Source organism: Tachypleus tridentatus, chromosome 11, assembly GCF_004210375.1.
Source record: "Tachypleus tridentatus isolate NWPU-2018 chromosome 11, ASM421037v1, whole genome shotgun sequence".
Taxonomy (NCBI): Eukaryota; Metazoa; Arthropoda; class Merostomata; order Xiphosura; family Limulidae; genus Tachypleus; species Tachypleus tridentatus.
Window position 1 is genome coordinate 55,550,354 of NC_134835.1, and position 20,743 is coordinate 55,571,096.

General features: G+C 32.9%; 1 protein-coding gene across 2 annotated transcripts in view; it reads left to right on the forward strand.

The window, feature by feature from the left end:
• Window positions 1–20,743, forward strand: part of LOC143232190 (protein turtle homolog B-like) — a 195,227-nt gene that overhangs the window by 95,279 nt on the left and 79,205 nt on the right. The window contains exons 2-3 of one of the 2 annotated variants that reach the window (XM_076467322.1): window positions 4,391–4,565; window positions 18,952–19,110. In XM_076467322.1, the coding sequence (XP_076323437.1) occupies window positions 18,981–19,110 (130 nt within the window). In that variant the 5' untranslated portion in view covers window positions 4,391–4,565; window positions 18,952–18,980. Of the gene's footprint in view, window positions 1–4,390; window positions 4,566–18,710; window positions 18,849–18,951; window positions 19,111–20,743 lie in introns of those variants that run through there. The other variant, XM_076467321.1, reaches the window with a different exon arrangement.

Consider the following 20,743-nt stretch of genomic DNA (forward strand, 5'->3'; position numbering starts at 1 on the left):
TCTCACTAATATTCTTTCTAAGTCCAGCATAACCAAGTGTTTAGGAAGCTCGACTCGTAATCAGATAGTCGCGGGTTCAAATCCCCGTCTCATCAAAGATGCTCATCCTCTCAGCAGTGAAGAAGTTATAATGTTACGGTCAATCCTACTATTCGTTGGTAAAAGAGTAGTCCAAGAGTTGGCGGTGAGTCGTGATGACTAGCTGTCTTACCTCTAGTCTTACACTACTAAATTAGGGACGGTTAACGCAAATACACTCATGTAGCTTTGCGCGAAATTCAAAAACAAACACGCTTTCTTTCAAAGGAACGGATCACATTTCTAATAAAGATTACGATTGTTTTCACGTTTGCTCATGTTTATATTTAAGTTTCAGTTATGAAAATTTATAGAATGTAAGGAAGATATTTTATACCCGATAATTTGCAAACAGTTAATAATAGTGATCCGTAGATATTAACCAATAGGGATGTAAGTAAGCATATAAAACCAGAAAATTAAAAGAAAAAAATAAAGATATAAGTTACAGACACGATAATACTAATGACATGAAAAACATAACAACCTTCGGGTTTTTCCAGTTTCTTTAATTATGTTTGTTGACGTAACACGTAAATAAGTTGTTGTAGGGAGAAGACATTACTTTACAAAAATAAATTAGGTCAAAACACATATCGTAGCTGAAAAATAATAATAACATCATTTACTACCTTTTTCGGTGAATTATAAAGAAAACGTTAAAATCGTCTGTTTACGTTATTAACCAAACAGTTAGTTGTTATATACTCAATTAAAAACAATGAAAATAATATTTGCTTTTTAACTCTAAGCATTGCATATTTTACAAAACTTCGAAAGGATAACTTAAGAATAAGTGATCCGTTGGTTCATCTGTGCCACTGAATCCACTAATTTTAAAACCAATATTAAAACTCGCCATTATCATTCAAATATTTATCATTCCTTCCCGTATACTTCCTTGAAGTCACTGCTACTACCACATCTGAAGGCAACTTATTTCAAAAGCCAATCATCTTGTAGAAATATAAAACTATCTTTTCGGAAGATAATTCTTACCATACCAAAATTTATATTTGTGATCCATAGTTCTCCCATTCTAACCATTAAGTACAAAGTAGACGATGCATAAATACTGTCAATTCCATTAAAGACCTTAAGCACCTCAATCAAATCCTCCCTAACGTTTTTGATTTCAAGAGAAAAACCATTTGAGATGTCTTACCTATCCTCGCATGAAAATCGTTTAATTCTAGGTATCATACTTGTAGCTTTCTTCTGAGAACTTTCAAACAATTAAATGTCCTTCCTAATGTAAGGAGCTCAATAGTGAAAATAGCCTAACTAACGACCATTACAGTCACATTAAAACTTCTTTAAACGTTTATTCAACATTTCTACAGATAGAATACAAAATCCTCTTTTCCCTGCCGTTTGCACCATGCAGTGCTTGAATGACTTGTCAAACACTTTTAAAGTTATTTCCATCAAAATTATACTTGCAATACAAATCATAATTTCTCATGTAGAATACCGCTTATCTATTATAATTAAATGTAATCTACCATTTATTCGTCTGGCTTACCGAGTAATTCAAATCCTTGTGTAATGCAGCACCATCCTTTCCTGAGACAGTGACAATGAAAGCCATAATATCTTCACCGAAGTTATTTTTTTTAAGAAGCTCAGAGTTAAAGCGATCATATTTTTCGGACCTTGTTCTATCTAGCAACTTATTAGGAAGAGGTCTATTGCATGAATCTTTATCGAAACAAATTTAATAAAATCCATCCCACAATCATTAGATATGAGCCTTCCTGCATCATATTTGTTGCCATCTAAATCTTTTGTTTACCTTTAAAGCATTTAAAAAAATTCTTACTATTAATTTTTATATCTTCAACCATTCTTATTATCATATGCCCATTTCAATTGTCTTAACTTTCCTTTTGACCATCTACCTTGAATTTCTATATTAATGTAAACTTACCATCTTAGAAGTAAATTTTAAAAGATATACCCTTAATGATTGAATTGAATATAGCCTTTATTTGCAGCTACATTTTTCTTTTTTCGTAAAGAACATATCTTTGTTTGTACGCTTTGTTTTTAAGTGCAAAACTGCGTAAGCAATGGGCTATTTCCAGCGTGTCCACCACGTACCTAGCAACCCGAGTTTTAATTTTATCAACTCTTAGACTCACCTTTGAGTGACAGGGGAACTAAACATATTTCTGTTCAATATTTAAAATATTATTTAAAATAATTTTTGCATTTGAACAGTATATTCTAGGTTTCTCAATTCACAACAGAAAACTTGTGGGAAATACTTCCAAAATATTTTCTTTTTTACATTTATAAAATTCCTGTTATTTAATATCTTTATATGCAGCAAAATCCCAAACCTAGTTAAGCAATAATCATTAACACCCAGATGTTTCCCAGTCTCCACCTTATGAAGTTTTTCTCTACTAGAAGTTAGTAATAAATCTAAAATAACAGTATCCAATATGTTCTTTTACTAATTGGACAGTTTTCAAAAACCAGTATCCCTCATGACTTAACTCCAACGTTTCCTAATCTATATGGAAATTACGATCTCATTCGATAACTTTGTTGAATTAAATCATTGAGAAAAAAAAAAAGGTTAAAATTATTGAAAGATAAAACTGTTGACAAAGACACAGAAATCTAAAGTTAATAAAATTTTCGATACTAAAAAAACTTGATTTATTTCTTCGCTACTCTGTGTTTCGTCTTTGCACTACTAACCGTGCAGAACAAAAGAAGTATGTAGGATAAGGATAACAAAAAGTCGCTCGCTTAAAGAAAATCCCAATTTGGAGTTTAGAGTAATAAAGTTCTTATCGTTGATTTCATTTAAATTATTATCAAATGAAGTCCTATATCGGCCTTCAAAGATGTAAAAGAAGTCCAGTGTTTTGTTATGGGTGACATACATCTGTTAAAACAATACGTTTTAAGAAAGAAAATATTAAGCAGTGAAATATTCGGTATTATATAGTATATGTTTTCCAATGATACAGCGTATGTTTGCTGATTTCCATCAATTAAAATTGGGTTTGAGACCTATGGAGGATAGAGTACAGATAACCCATTGTATGGTATTGTGCTTAATTACAAGTAAACAAACATGAAATATAAAGTACTAGTCATATGTGAAATAATCTTTTGGCTTGAATTTTTAAAAATGTAACTAAATAAAAAATAAGTATTTTTTCTGATTGATATTAATGTAGAATATAGAGTTAAAACCTTGTGCTTAAAATTATCTACTGACTAAGTATACACTTATAACTAGTTAATACAAACACACTTTTAAGTATCATGTGACAAATAAATACAAAATCTAGATCAACAAGTTACCAGACATGACTATTCATTGAAACACCGTATTCCCTTGCATTATCTGCGTACGTGTCATCTAAATTGTCCACGTATATCGTCGAATCCATTCCATGACTAGTCTGATCACGTCTACTGAGGAAGGTTTGTTGATAACAGTTTGGTTTGTTGTGATAACAGTTATTATGGTTATTTAAACCATATGCTTAAATTATTGTTCCTTGTACCTTTTTTTATTCCTTCTAGTTTGTATCTCAGGTACACAAGTAAAAGAACCTAATGGATTAAGCATACACATCCATATGCGGGATTGTAAGGTATGCCTATATACATACGTTGATGTGTCATACTGGTTTATTTCTATATTTACTGATATCAATTCCAATATAACTGACACATGAACACTACAGACAACAGTTAAAAATTTGCATAAATATAGTGGAGATAGCGGAGAATAAAACATGTGAATCTCAGTAATTCTTACTTTAAAGACATGTTCTGACGTATTTATGGTATTTTCCCTTCTTCTTTGGAGAATAGTCACCTTCCAACAAGTGTCTGCAGGCAGTGAAAGGTGATAGAGATGTGGGACGTTGTGAGTTTGAGCACCCACATCTCGCTCTTCTATGTCTAATTCCTATTATTTTATCTATTCCTTTAATTAATTTTATTTCTTTATGTGAGACTTGAGACTGGCAAATAGAGGTTAAGATTGATAGACAGTGTATCCCCACCGCAATGTGGGCCCCAATTCCGCCGTCACCTTCAAACCCTAGGGTACATTCTTTTTCCCACATTATAGCCTGTACTCTGGGATGCTTTTAATTACTGCAGCATTTTTCATTTTTGTTTTGGCTATTTATTGATTATAACAAACTGTTTTTAAAGCAGTCTTTCCTTTCAATTTTGTTTAATTTTACTGAATTCCTATTATTAGCATTCTCTTTAATATATATATATATATATATACTTTCAACTAATTGCATATTATCTTTTAAATATTTAGTGCTTTTTCGACCAGTCTATGTTGGCACTTGGCAAATTGGAAATAAGGATTGTCACATGATTAAAGTCAACTTACTGAAATGTGAGAAGAAATACAGTACATGCGAATAATAAAGTGCATGACGTATCTTGTGCATACAATGCAGACACAACCAAATATTGTAGTGTGAGAAGAGGTAAGTAGTGATAATTCTCTTCTTTTCTGCATGAAAGCCAAACTAAGCTTACAGATATCTTGATATACTATATTACGTGCTTACAGATGGGCTGTTTGCGTGATGTTTTCGGCTATTCACTGCTAGACAAAGACAACCGTACACAAAACGTCCGTGCACTATGACGAAACAAACTTTTCTTATATACAGGACACACAAAAACATATGTTTGCAACAATATCACAAATCTTTTGTTGGTTAGACTTATATAACATCTAAAAACACGAGTTTTTGCTGAGAATATACATATATTATAATATAGCATATTTATTGTAGCAACAAAGAGTTGTATGGCTTTTGTGTTCTTGGGAAATAAGCGATGAAGTGGTGAGCATTATTTTTGTAGTCATTTTTAAGATAGCATTAGAAATGCTCAAGGTCTGGTATGGCTAACTTTGGGCAGTCAATGTACAAAGTTAATGTGTTTTAATATCTACTTATATAAGAGTCATTGTGTATCACGTCAAGTCACACTTGATTTCTCGAAATAGGAGGAATAATAAAAGCCAAAATGCATTTATCTAAGTCGATTAGCTTTATTACTGTGTGTCCATTATAAATATAACGACGAGGGTGCAAGGGAACCTTGGAATTGTGTGTGCGTGAAACCTCATGAATGTAGTAATTGTTAGTATAATTTTCCTAAAATTAAGACGTAGTGTTGATTTATATAGCCTAGAGCCAATGCATAAAATTTATTATGAAAGTAAAAATATCGATTCAGTTTTCCACATAAATAATTTCTAAATTAAACTATTTTCTGTTATATTATTAACGTTTTACATAAAAGACAAACCTCGTTAATTAACAGAAAATAAATTAACAAATCAACAAATATTTTAGAGCTTTGTGTCCAAAATTGACAACAATATTAGCCAATACTTTTGTTGCTGAGCAACATGGCACGAAAGCCATTGCTGGAACGTAGTGTTACTGAAACGCATTGATTCTTCTAAACATTAGAGTTTGTTAGTATAACTGATTTTTACCTATAATTATTCTAAGATTACGCTTCGTATTTATTTCATGAATGATCTTAATTCTGATTGACTCATAAAGGAAGTTACCGACGTTTGACTACTTCGACTGCAGTATTCTTTCTCTTTGTTTTTGTTTCAGTTAGCTCTGAAATGTGAGGTTAAGGTACTCTATGGGTTGGGATTGTAGTAGTTACTCTGTCGTTTTTGATGGGCTATACAACACTTTAAAAAATATATTTGGATATTTTTTTCTAAAACTAGCCTGTTACGTTTCACTATATATTAATTTTCTACACAAATTACAATAATTATCACAGTGATGTTAACCATAAATGACCATTATGTTAATAACGGTTACGACTGTAACTTTTGCATTCTCTGTATTTCACACCATTACCTCGAACATAGTTTCCATAACAAGAAACCGAAAACTCCTCACATTTTATTACATAGTTACTGTGAAACATTCATGTCAGTCATGCAGAGCCACCTATGAGTGACAGTTCTTGTGAATGTCTAATACTCTATTAGTTCACGCGCAAACAACTTCTCACTGAAGACATTAACATTGTATTCCATTAAAGATATGCTTTCAAGCAATCGTTCCAGTGATATGATTTGGAAATTATGCAAAGATTAGGATGGAAATACACCTCGTTTAAGTAAGAATTGTGATTTAAGATTTAAAGACAGTATAGTAAAGGGTAATGCATTGGTATTTGTATAAATCACTGTTTTTGTTAATCGAATTATACAATGTATTCAACAGAAGAGTTGTGCTTGAAGGTATAAATATAATGCACTTGACAGTGAAGATTGTTGAAGATAATTGCTCATACGGTTCAAGGGTATTTTAACTTCAACGTCAGAAGTCGATCATAATGGCGGATTTAAGGTTGTGTGAGCCCTACATTCTATGTACTTTTAGGTAGAATAAAATTATCAATAGGGCCCCATTAAGACCATAAACCCTGGAGCTGAGCCCATTTTAACCCATACTTAAAAACGCCACTGTTGATCAAAATAAAAGCACGAAGATCGTCTGCCAAGAAATATTGTGTTGGCACTTGCTAACAATTGTCATTGATTGAAGTCTTGCATAGAAAGTTTTCTTTCGAAAATTGTTTATTAACCTCATTTGTTTCTAGATTTTGATGAAAGTCTACTACCTTTTACAAAACAATTTACTTATAGAAGGCCTATTTTGAAGATCTAGTCAAAACACATTGGGGGAATGTTTGAAAGTCAAGTTTTACAAAATCTCAGTTACAAGATCAAAGTTGAAAGTTGTGAATTGTCTCTTCGTTTATTTTCAATTTCGCGCAAAGCTACACGAAAGCTATCTGTCCTAACCGTCCTTTGGCCTGGCATGGCCAAGCGCGTAAGGCGTGCGACTCGTAATCCGAGGGTCGCGGGTTCGCGCCCGCGTCGCGCTAAACATGCTCGCCCTCCCAGCCGTGGGGTCGTATAATGTGACGGTCAATCCCACTATTCGTTAGTAAAAGAGTAGCCCAAGAATTGGCGGTGGGTAATGATGACTAGCTGCCTTCCCTCTAGTCTTACACTGCTAAATTAGGGACGGCTAGCACTGATAGCCCTCGAGTAGCTTTGTGCGAAATTCCAAAACAAACAAACAAACCTAACCGTCCTTAATTTAACAGTGTAAGACTAGAGGGAAGGCAGTTACCCATCACAACCCACCGCCAACTCTTGGGCTACTTTTATACCAACGAATAGTGGTATTAACCATCACATTATAACTCCCCATAGCTAAAATGGCGAGTATGTTTGGCGTGACGGCGATTCGAACCCTCGACCTTCAAGTTACGAGTCTAGTGCCGTAACCATGCCGGGCCCACTTAACAGTTAAGATATCTATGCCTAGATGGAGAAAGGTTACAAGATTATTTTTTCACAGATAGTTAGACATGATTAAAAATAATAGTATTTATTTGTTTGTATTTTAGAGCAAAGTTACACAATAAGTTAATTGTGTCTATCAAAAGGGAATCAAACTATAGACGGAAAGATAGTGACTAGTCTGTATGTCTTAAGTCGTGTTTCTAGGAATCATTAAATAGTTGTGGTTTTTCACTGTAATATAGCAAAAAGATCGTAATATAAAACAATAAAATCAAAATGGTTATGTCATTTTGAGTCATTTATCTGATTGATTCTTTACGTTACCAACTTAAAAGACGTATCTAAAACATTATTTGACAAAAGTCTATACGTATGTATGAACGTGTGACCTCTTATAACTGGCGAATTTCTGGATAAACTGTTACCAGACCTGATATGTACCCTTAGGGACACGAGGGAGTGACATCAGAGTGAGAACTCTCGTATTTCACCTCTCATAATGCTTCCTGACGCTCCTATTTCTTCCACGTGCGTTAAATGAGTACGTCGGCTAGTTAGTTATATAGTATCTCATACACCTTATAAATCTCTATTCGTAGACTGTTATTTCTTTCTCACATGATTTCTACATAGCGCTCTAGCTTACTAGGTAGGGTTGTTTCCATGTGATTAAATACAGCAAACAAGCAACTACCTCATGTAGATCGTTAATGATAACACGTTAGTACAGAGGTCAGTTTTTGTTATTATTGTGCTATTCTTGTTCTCTGCTTTTTCTCCAATTTTGTTAAGGTTGTATTTTTCTATAGTTTCAAAATGTTTGAATATTTTGTAAGAAATAAGATCGTTATTATTCAGTAAAAATGCAAATATACTTAGCGCTGTCAAACTGAGAAATACATGTTATAATAAACATCTGCATATGTAATCTGTATAACGAAACCGGTTCAATGGATATTATGAATGATTTATTCGAACATCGAGCAATTTTATCAGACACCTGTAGAAATTCAGCATTTTATCTATCATACAAAAACATGTATTACGTCAAAGAATAACATCAAATTACTATAAATAGTCCATGTTGCCTTACATAAGCTCATATTGAACATTCAGTTGATCCTCCTCGTTCTCTAATAACCTCCGCCAGACGATGTGACGTGCTGTCGATGAGGTTATTGATGTAACCGACTATGATTTCATCCCAACTTGTCAACAGAAGACAGTAGCGATTTTACGGTCGTGTTTAGCAATTTCCGGCTAGGTTTTGTTCAACAGTTCTCAAAGGGATTACATTCTAGAGACACTGCGGCAAAAGCATTGCTATTCTGGAATACAAAGTTTTTGCCAAACGTCGCCCTAGCATATGGTAGAAATCTTTTCACGATGTGATTGAGGAGGGGTGTTATTTCACAAATATTAGAAAATAGATATTTTGCTCGTGAATTGTTTGAAATATGGGTAAAAATAAACATAGAAGTTGTTTTTTCTTATTTATCCGGTCACAAAAACCCATTTAGAGATGAACTAAGAAAATTCAATTAATTTTACAGAAATCGTTAAAATTGATATAATGGTTACACAAAAGAAACAAAATTGTTAACGGTGGTAGCAAGCAATTTTATTATGATGAAAACTGGTTGCCGTCATAAAAAAAAACACAAACTAAACCTAAATGAACTCATTTCTGCAGAATAAAGCAGTGATGTATACATTATCACAGTGAAACCAAAGAAAATCGCATATTACACAGCAATAATTTGACTGATTACTTCGAGGGTAGCATCAAAGTATGTGGCAAACATATTCTCCAAGCACACGTTAAAAAGTTTTAGCTAGTATTTCTGCTGAGAAAAGTTGGTGTTTTCCCTTGAGTCTGAACAACTTACTCGTTTTTGAAAGTAAATTGGTTGTATCTCGGTAGTATCTAACCTCTATGTAAAGCCTATCTTGCTTTTCTCTGTTACTCAAGCGTTTACGTTTGAAAAAGTTACCTATGTACTTAAGTGTAGTAATCGCCCTCTGACAAACACCAATGTATCTAGGTCAGATAGTTTCCTTTTCCCAGATGCTAGGTTTGACAGTTCTTTCTTTGAGAGGTTAGACTTCTTTAAATCGGCCTCAGAGTCTGCCCAATCTGAAACTAACTGATTCAACTTCTTAGCCTTCTTGTTGTAATCTTCGAACAGGTGTGCCAGTTTCAACTCCATAAGGTCTACTGATTTTTACTTCAAATCGATAGCTCCTGCAGCAATCAGCTCTTTGGCTCTTCTCTGAACAAGCTTGTAGTTTATGGATTCAACAGATATATTTGAATCGATGTTGTTGATTGGTGCCTTGTTCAAAAGGTCCATGTCATAATGCGTTAATAGAGATTTACTGTCTGGATCAAAGTTTTTAAAGCCAAACACACTTCTACTCTGAGAGAAGAAGCTATTTTCTAAAGTACGAAATAGAAGGCTCAATATCTTGAATACATCATCTCTTTGAGCCTTTATGTGATTTTAGAGACAAGAACTATGTTGCTATTCCATTTGCATATGTCAGATCTTTTCCTACCTGAAAAATTTGAAAACTGGTGTGGTCAAATCTAAGAGATTAGCAGGATCTCTTTTCACAAGATATTGATACAACTGCCTTATAGTTGTAACTAGCTGTTCATAATTTACAAAGTATCTGATGGAGAAGTAGAACTCGATTAAATTGATTCCAAATACAACAGGACAAACAAGAAACACAGTTAGAAATTCTAAATCATTGAAAGTCTTCACAATACAGCCAAGTGTATTAGTGATTGTATCATACATGTCACGAAAGCTTCAGACATCTGCTTTTTGATACAAAATAACAGCACAGAAGTACACAAATTGGATTAACCTATCTTTTTTTTTTTTTACAAAAATACAGTTAGATCGTTTGTTCTATGGAACAATGTGTATATTGAATTCTGCTTCTTTATTCGAGGTATCATGATCAAAGTCATGTGAAATCAGTGGAGTGAAGCAGTTAATGAACTGGTGAAATGTTGTTGTATCAACAAGATAAGAGGAATATATTTTATCTGAACCTATTTCTTTTTCATTTTTATACAAAATAGGTGTGTACGAGTGTTTGTACTAACAAATATTCAAAACAACTTACCCAACCAAAGTAACAACTCCCAGACGTTTGACCGATCATATGCTATTTTCTCTCTTATTCCTCAGGCATCAACATGAAACAGTGAACAAACATTTTGTTCAAGATTGTATAAGGAGATAGACGTAATGCTTATACAAAATTAAGAACTTCCAAGTTCCGTTTTTTTCTCCCTTTTCTCTCTTGGTTTATCCTTAAACCCTCACATAACCATGTTTATTTTTCTCAACGTCTGTCTATTACATTTCCACGTCAACAGTTGCCTTTTTGTCCGACCTTAAACACGTCCTTTTCTTCATTAGAATTATAACACTAATTATCACAGGGGATTAGGCAAATTCAATAGCAGCTAAACAGGAAAGGGCCTAATTCCTCCAAAAATTTTCTAATCATTTATTGGTGTAATGCTTTAATTGCTTTAGAATTGACCGAAAGTCAGATGCATTATCATCTCTATCAACCCAAAATCTATTGTTACACCAAATTTGGGTGTAATATTCTGAATGTTGTCAATCTTGACTTTGTTTCCGTATAATCTTGGTGTTACCTGAGGCGTAAAAAATTCTTGAGTTTTATCATACTCTGAGCTAAACTGTTTCACTACTCACTTTTTTATTTCAGAACATTGATAATTTCACCGTCTTTATAAATATCGCAATGCAGTTTAAAATTTTAAAACTTCACAGTCTCATATACACAATTGATAAATAACCCCTGTTACCTTTATTCCAGCTTTACTTTTCATGGTTCTAGCGATTTCACGAATTATTGCTCTTCCATTCATTTGCATAACCAAACATTCACACGCAACATCAGTTTTTAACTTTAAGTGTATTAATTATAAGTCTCGTATACATATCAAATGAATACATTCCTTCCACAATGTCCCATTTCATACAGATACCTCGTTGGATCAACGCATTTTAAAAAAAATAATTCGAATGAGCTTTAAATACCTCTATCATATAGCAACTCTAATGGTGGAAACGTATTATAACTTGAAAGATTCCTCAATATGCAAGTACTACAAAAGGAAACATCATATCCTAGTAAACAAGCTTCCCTTCCACCATTACTCATAGCATGGCTTTAATTCTCACAATTGATGGCCTTTCTCGGGTTATCCGTTCGCCCTCAAAACTCCAGGTTTCCATTTTTTCATTTCAGCGTCTGTCCTCCGTATTTCTTTTCAAAAAATTGCACCAACAAGTCCATTTTTGTCTAACCTAGCAGACATTTTTTTTCAACAATAGGAGTAGAAAGAAAATAATCACAGAGGATACTAAAATTCACAGTAGCTAAACGAAAAAAAGGGCTTATCCCTCAAGTACTTCTCCACTTACTAATTATTGTAATGTTCTTATCTTTTCAAGACTGACCAAAAGACTGTTGTTTCCTATCTTTATCAACCCAACTAATTCTTTTAAACAGATTTTTATCACTCTAACGCTATATCAAAACCTATTTACACAAAATTGCCCTAAACATATATTTATTAATGAAAATTTAGTACTTGCTAGACAAAGCTTTTTAATTTACTAAAAAGTTTTACTTTTAACTATAATAAAAACTGAAACATACGTAACAGATGAAAAATAAGTTACAGCACAAATTTTGAAAACAACATAAATAAAGAGCATTCAACTCTAAGAAGTTTATTTCTTATTTCTACAGCTTTTAATGGTAAACGATTAGAGCAAAAATGTAACATGTTAATTTCAAGATGATTAATGTATTCAATATACAGTGTGACTTTAAACATCATAATGTATTTATTACCCATTCCTGTTGCATTGTAAATATTCGCTACTATATTTACAACATTGCAATCTTACTTTTGCCAACGTAATTAATCACACTGATATTTTTTTCACTGTGTAGATAAAATATATTCGCATGACAAGAACATTATTATTTTATATATATATACAGTACTGAGCAAAAGTTTTAGACAAAGTCATAAATTGATTTCAGGCTCCTTTCAAAGAACAATGGAAGGTGAATCACAGGTGAAACATCAAAAGTTTATTAATCTTCATATTTAATAAAACAGAAACTCGGTGAAAGTAATTGATTTCAACAAACATTTAATATTTTGTGTGTCGCTCTTTTGCTTTAATAACTGCATATGGTCTTTCAGGCATTTTTGCAACATACTTAATCAAAATGTTCTTTTGTATTTTACTCCAAATGTTTTTAATGCACTCCCATAAAGTTTATATGGAAGTAACTTTTGATTTCTCAAGTTTTTGATCTATCAAATCCCACATCTGCTCAACTGGGATGAGATCAGGGCTCTTTTAAGGCTATTGCATCATTTGAATTATTCCAGCAGCTTGTTTCTCAGCTAAATAATTTCTTTAGGTTTAGATTAAATGAGTGTTTAAGGTTATTACCTTCTTGGTAGCGGAATGTTTACCGATAATAAGCAGACCACTTGGTATACAATGACTGATCTATATCTGATGGTACTTTCGCTGGTCCATTATTCCATATAGTTTTCAAACATTTCTCGTCGCCACCTGCCTCCTCCATGGTATGTGCTATGAATTGAAGTATATATTTTTCATCTTTCTCCTGCCAGTCGTACAATTCCTACTTTGAACTAAATATTTCAAATTTGGTTTCTTGCGTCCATAATACCCCTTTTACAATCACCAACAAACCAGTTCTCGTACTTTTAAGCAAATGTCAGTATCTTGACAATATTTGGAGATCGAAGTAAAGGTTTTATTAACTACTGCAACACCAAATATACCATTCTTGTTGAGTATTCTTGATACTGCAGATTTGGACATTTTTCTATCATTTGGTACATGGTTATTTATCTCATGCTTGAGATTAGTGCACTCTTTCTTCTGTCCCGAGAGCTACATAAATGAAGATACTTAACATAAGTATCATTCAGTTTAGGTGTTCCTTTCCATTTTCAGATTTACCTATCTAGGTTGTAATTGACAGTATTTAAGAAACATTTTAAATCTCCAGCAATTTATTGGAGATTCCGATCAGCCTGACGTAAACTTCTCTACTGATAATTCTCTACGATTTTTTAGGCTGTAGCATGACAAGAAAACTTGATATATAGTATTAAGCACTGTTTTTATCAAGATTGATGTATGGAGTGCTATTAAATTGATTTCTTCTAACATATACCGTTACCATATGCTAGCTTCTTTCTATACAGTTAAGACACTGCATGGAGTACCATGACATTTATTTCAGATCCTAACTTTAATCAGCATGTCCGTTCAAGCAGATCTCTTATGACATACCCTTGGTACAAGTGCATGGGAATTCTAAAGAATGATAAGTATTCTCACACTATTTGATTCAATTGTCAACAAAGATCACTGAAGTATAACCATAATGTTGAAATTTGCATTCTGTAATGACATGCATGGAAGAATTAGCCACATAAAATGGAAATAATGATAAAATATTCTCTTGACCTAGCACTTTTGCACAGTACTGTATATACAAATAAATTACAATTTCGTTAGGTACAAGTGTTCTCTTGTTTTCCACCAGAACACAGACTACGTATATGATCGCAGCTTTGGCCGTTGTTTAAACACTGTAGAATATTTCGCACTAAAATAAACAACTTAGTCACAATTACCTCCGTAAGTTATGTGACCAATGTTTCTTCTATTGACTTGTTTATTTGTCATTTAAAGACACTGTTGCCAGTAACTACGATTAACATATTAAATTCATTAGAACTGGAATATTTTACAGAATCTATATATCTCGCTAAAGTAACCGGTCAAGAATATAGAAATAAATTCTTTAAAACGTGAACAAGGGCATATTAATTAGCTCCAAAATAAATTATTCATTATTAAGACACTGATAAAGTGATAATAATATTTGTGTGCTCTTTACACTGAAATTATTTTGAAGAAAAAAATTGGTCACCGTTTTGTTGCCGTAGTGAATTATTTTAAATTACTTTACCAAGTAAAAAATGTATCTCAAGACGGATGGTATGGATATCAAATCTTAATTTACATAAAGTAGAGAAGGACGTTTTGATTTCAGGTTGAAGATGACCTAAGAAGGTCGAAACGTTGTTCTCTATTTTAATGCCCATCCCAGCCGTCTTGGGATACATTTTTACTTCAAGTGGGTTTCTCGTCATCATGAATGATTTTATCACGTAGATTAATGTTATGAATGAACAAGTTTAAACCACTGTTTAATTTTCTGAAGTACAGACGTGTGGAAGTTTCAGGAAGACAGATCGTTTCTTACCAATTTTATTATAAAAAGTTAGCTAATGACCAAATCTAATAAAGTTTTTGATTAAAAAATTATCGTTAAGATTACAACAGTGGAAAGCATAAAATTAGTGTATTTCGAAGAATATGTATCTTTCTCTGTAATAAATTAAAAGTAATTATTTATATAAGGATACATATAAAACCAAAAACCGCTTAAATTCATTCTTTATTACTTTAATATAACGTAAGAATACACAGTAATAAGAGAATTTATTTTAAACGTCTGTGCTAGAAAAATGAAAGGAAAGCAAGCTGATAGAAATGGAGTATGTTTCATAATATAGCGAGTGTTATAGACTATGTTTTCCATTATTTTTCTTCTGTTTCACGATTTGTTGTTGTTGTCATAGTCTGATCCTTAATTAATACAAACATATATACTTAGAACTATCTCACAGTAGTTTTCGAATGCCAACGGCCACAACTGAAATGATGTGAGGTCTATAAGTGTTCAGTCTAGGTTATAATCATGACGAAGGAAGGTACAACTCAACAATACAATGAGTATTCGTGGAAGGAGAAATGGAAATTTCTTTTTTTACAATGATTACAGAGAACTGGTTATTAATACCTAACCCCAAATCTAATTTTAAAAACTCTTTTCGAATCGTAAATGGAAGACTAGTTTGTTTGTTGCAATACACACATGGAGCTATTCCTGCATTTGCAATTACTATAATCACCCTTAGAACCCTTTTAAGTTTCAACGCAAGAATTCACAGATTCTAAAGTACAGTTATTTACCTACGTACACGTGTGTGTATTAGATAGGGTTTATATTATTATGATAGAGTAATAAAATGTATATCATAATTAATAATGTGTGACACGCAAAATTATAAGACACAAGCAAAAGTACCCGTCCCAAGTGATGAAAAAAGTTTGAGTTTAATGAGTCAACTTAAATCATTTCATGTAATTTAAAAAAGTTAACTGTGCGGTACTACTGTTTTCATTCACAGACAAAGCTCTGAATTACTTATACCGCCCACAGCGAAAAGTAATTGTTGTTTATCTCAGTGATGCTAAGAGCCGCTCCACAATAACATATGGGAAATCTACACTCTTTTCTTTAGGTTTTAGGACTGTTAGTGTAGAATATCTTGTCTGAGAGTTACGATTTGGTATCAAAATTATTCGTGTCTGTTCTCCCGTTATTTTAAAAGTGAATGTTGATTTTTGCTTACGTACACAGCTTTTGAAACGAAAGACAAATGAACGTTTCAATAAACACCACGTTTCACAATATATGTAAGATAACCAGGATACAAGAAAAAACTAAATGTCTTTTGAAATACCTATATAGGACTTATTATGCTTAGATATTAAGTTGTATTTTAAAGCATGCTTATTGAAACGAGCTTTAATTTTAAGAAGATTGCGTGTATAACATCAAACAATAAATAAGTCATATAAACATGAAATATTGATTGAGAAGCTTTATACTAATCTATGTTATCACTCTTTATATTTTCGTCACAGAGTAATAATAATGAATAGTTAACACTCCTACGAAAAGACGTTTCTAGTCCTGATTTCTCCAAACCCGTTCCCCTGGCTGTGGTATCGCTAGATAGTAGATAGGGACAGTGGGAATGTCGTTAATCCATTCATTAATGGATTTAAATGGCAATTTCATTTAAATACAAAATTATTAGCCTAACATTAATAACCTTTCAAGTTGCTCTGGGGCCTATTAGGCCCCACTTTTCGTAGGAGTGTTAATAATTATAATCTACAAATGTTTAATTTTGCGTATCAACATTTTCTTGTACCATGCAATACTGTAAACTGAACTGGTAACAAGTAAAACACTTAAAATTATATATGGACGTTCCTCTACACAAAAATTATTTATCGTAAAAAAATTCTGTGATTGATTCTACATATTAAATACTTACATTTGTTTGTTTTAGAAATTCGCGCAAAGCTACACGAGTGCTATCTGCGCTAGCCGTTCATAATTTAGCAGTGTACGACTAGAAGAAAGGCAGCTAGCCATCAGAACCCACCGCCAACTCTTGGGCTGCTTTTTATCAATGAACAGTGGGATTGACCGTCACCTTATAAAGGGCTAGTATATTTGATGTTACGGAAATTCGAACCCGCGACCCTCGGATTACGACACGAGTGCGTTAGCCACCGAGTTCGATTATTTACGTCTTAAACAAGAAGTAAAATATGTTATACTAAGTATCTAGCTCCATGATACACATTCGTTGTAGGACAGACCATTAACCTTGTAAAGCGAGTTAGGGCGTGCGACTCGTAATCTGAGGGTCGCGGGTTCGCATCCCATCGCGCCAAACACGCTCGCCCTCCCAGCCGTGGGGGCGTTATAATGTTACGGTCAATCCCACTATTCGTTGGTAAAAAAGTAGCCCAAGAGTTGGCGGTGGGTGGTGATGACTAGCTGCCTTCCCTCTAGTCTTACACTGCTAAATTAGGGACGGCTAGCACAGATAGCTCTTGAGTAGCTTTGTGCGAATTCAAAAACAAACAAACAATTAACCTTGTATTTCCTTTTGATTTCACTGTCTTAAGACTTATTATGTAGATAAAGTAAAATGTTCAGGATTTTTTAATATTTTTAACATATTAACTTTTTGCAAATGAGGCCCGGCATGGCCAAGCGTGTTAAGGCGTGCGACTCGTAATTTGAGGGTCGCGGGTTCGCATCCCGGTCGCGTCAAACGTGCTCGCCCTTTCAGCCGTGGGGGCGTTATAACGTGACGGTCAATCCCACTATTCGTTGGTAAAAAAGTAGCCCAAGAGTTGGCGGTGGGTGGTGATGACTAGCTGCCTTCCCTCTAGCCTTACACTGCTGAATTAGGGACGGCTAGCACAGATAGCCCTCGAGTAGCTTTGTGCGAAATTCAAAAACAAACAAAATTTTGCAAATGTCTTCTTCCTTCACTATACATGGGTTACCGGAATGTTTTGTATCTAATACAGGTTAATAAAGCAGAATTTTAGTTAATAATAGCAAATTTACTTTGCTATTAGATATAGAAAAAGAAACTTGATCCATAAGTCGTTCGTGTTACGCTGATTTTTCTTTTCCGTTATCACAAAGTGTGCTGAATAACATAAAACAGTAACGTTTGTTTCTTAACAGATTAATTGTGGAAGTAAATGTATTCAAGATAGTGATGTGGCTTTTTATATTTATATTTAGCTCATCTAAGTCATCAGTGCTTCATATAATATCATTATACATTGAATTTGCTTATAAAACAAGAATTTAACATCACTGATAAGTACTAATGACTAAAATTAAAAACAGACAATTAAGACTATGTTCTTTAATCTCAAGTTTGCAAGAAAATTGTTCGCTATGCTAATCTAATATCATAAAATGGTTCTCGAATTCCAATTAACAATATTAAATGTGATATAAAGTTACTACGCGTATCATTTATGTAGTCATTATGAAAACTACAGTACTCCATCTCGAATCTTACATATTGAAAATAAGATACTAAAAAATTTAGTAAGGTATTTAACTGGGCAATGTATGGAGGATACATAACCTTTAATAAAGTTTCCTTGAAGCAACTTTTCTGTTTACTGTACATTAGCATGCGTTTTAATGGTTAGGCTATATCTTTGAAATAATAGTTTATGTTTTAGAGATAAAATGATTTTGGTAAAAAAAAGAAGTGTATATTTCATATCGATATACCAGAGCGTTTTTTTTTCTCCTTGAACTCTAAGGTATATCACCTGAGGTTATGAGACTAACGCAATATACATAAAAAAAAAACCTCTAACAGAAACCCATTTAGTTGAAAAACATGTATCACCGAGTTTTGTTCACTCCATGTGTAGATCGATGACTGGCCAGAAAAGCTTCGGAGTTCCGTTACTCGCCAGTTGAACGCTAACGCTGTCGCGGAAATGTTTGTATAAAAGTAGACACTGTACTTTCTGACCAGTAACATTGCTACACAGCCGGAACAGTAATTAGTCTTAAGGTGTGTTGGAAAGTAAAGTCACTTTAAGTGATTCTTAAGACAGTTATATAACTATTTCTTATAAAAACAAAGCTCAAAGTAAGTGTCTTTTTTATGTTTTCAGGTTATTCAACATGCTTCGATAGCGAATTTATGATGAGAACATTTAGAACCATGAAGGTAAAACAGACGAATGCGTCACTAATGTCTGTGTTGGTTTGGACTTTCACCTTCCTATTTACTGCACGCACTGAAGAAATTCTAAGAGCAATATCTGAAATGAGTAAGTTTGTCCTGTTTTTTTCTTAACAAATATGTTTTGTTATTCGATGTGAGTGTGGAAAACTTGTTTATATATTGTATCTGGTATCTGATTAAGTCACGGTATGTTAACAATAAATTGGTACTTAATTATAAACTTCATTATAGTATCTACAAAATTAATTTGAACAATTAACTGTTTAGTAATTTTTTTTCATGTGCTCGACTTAGTGAACTCCAGAAATATTTCAATAGAAGTTTTATTTCTCTTAGCTTTTTAAGCACTTGTTTTTATATTTAAATGTACGACAACTTTAAAACAATCACACTAAAGTGTCTGTAACAGAACACCAACAGTAAAAAAGAGACAACGATAACAAATTCTTATTCAGATATGTTTGATACGCAGGTTTATCTCTTGTCACTAAAAATATAAACCCTAAATCATAATGGGATTCATCTTTAAATCTACTTCACTTCAATGCACGTAAGTCTTTAGTAATAATAAAAATCCGTATAGTTGTTTTATTCCTGAGTAAAATACACTATTTTTGTAATATTTTCTACTCTTAATATATTAGCCTTAAAAAGAAAGAAAAACAAAAAAACCTTAATAAATCCTGAAAGCGTCAACATCATGTACACACTGACAAACACGTACGTATGTACATGTTTGTTGGATAGACTAAATCCCAAAATACTTACTAGGAAATTTACAGTTTTATGCATATTTTAACGCTTACATTCATACAGCTCTTTTCAACTAGAGTTTTTCTACCAAACTATAAGAGATACTAAAGGATTATACAGTTATCGCGTGTTTAGCACAGGGTTTGTGGTGACCGTTTCCATAGCAACTGTCCGTTACGAATAAATGACTGTGTTTGTGTCAAGAAGACGATTATTTGAATTCCACAATAAGACCAGAACGTTATAATATATATACTTTACACTACTCTATGGGTTTTAATGTAAACCATAGTTCGAATAAGACATTTATAGGAACCCCTTTCTGTTGATTATTAGAAATAATACAGCAACGCTGTTCGTGAAGGAAATAATTTGTCTATTAGAGATTAATTGTGTCAAAACGATATATTTATTGCATCATAAAAATATGTACATAAAAAGCTATGAGCATAAAACTTTCTAAAGGAAAGTCTGTATGTCATAGTATTGGTTCTATTTCTGAAAATGATTATTATGAGCTCACAGTGGCAATATATGCGTAAACGTATAGCACATTTCCTTCATTTCCGCATTACGTTGTTTAATCACCAAATATATCATACATTTTACTGTCCAAATTTCATTCCACCAGCTTAGAATCGCATGCAATTCAAGCCTCATTTTAACCTAAATAGTTATTCAGTCTATCTTCACAGTAACAACTCAGAGTTTGATTCGCATTATTAATGTTTCGTGTTTGATATTGGTTTCATTAATTAAAATGGTTTGTTTATTGTGTGTGAAATATGCTATTTAACACATTTCTCACAGCTGATTCCAAATTGTTGTTATTTTCTAATATTTCATTCACTTTCAAAAACACAAGGGTATAATTCTGTTTTTTAGGTAACACATCTTTTCATGGAACATGCCACACGAAGTCTCATTAACATTAACGAGTAATGATACATTACTTGATAAATAAA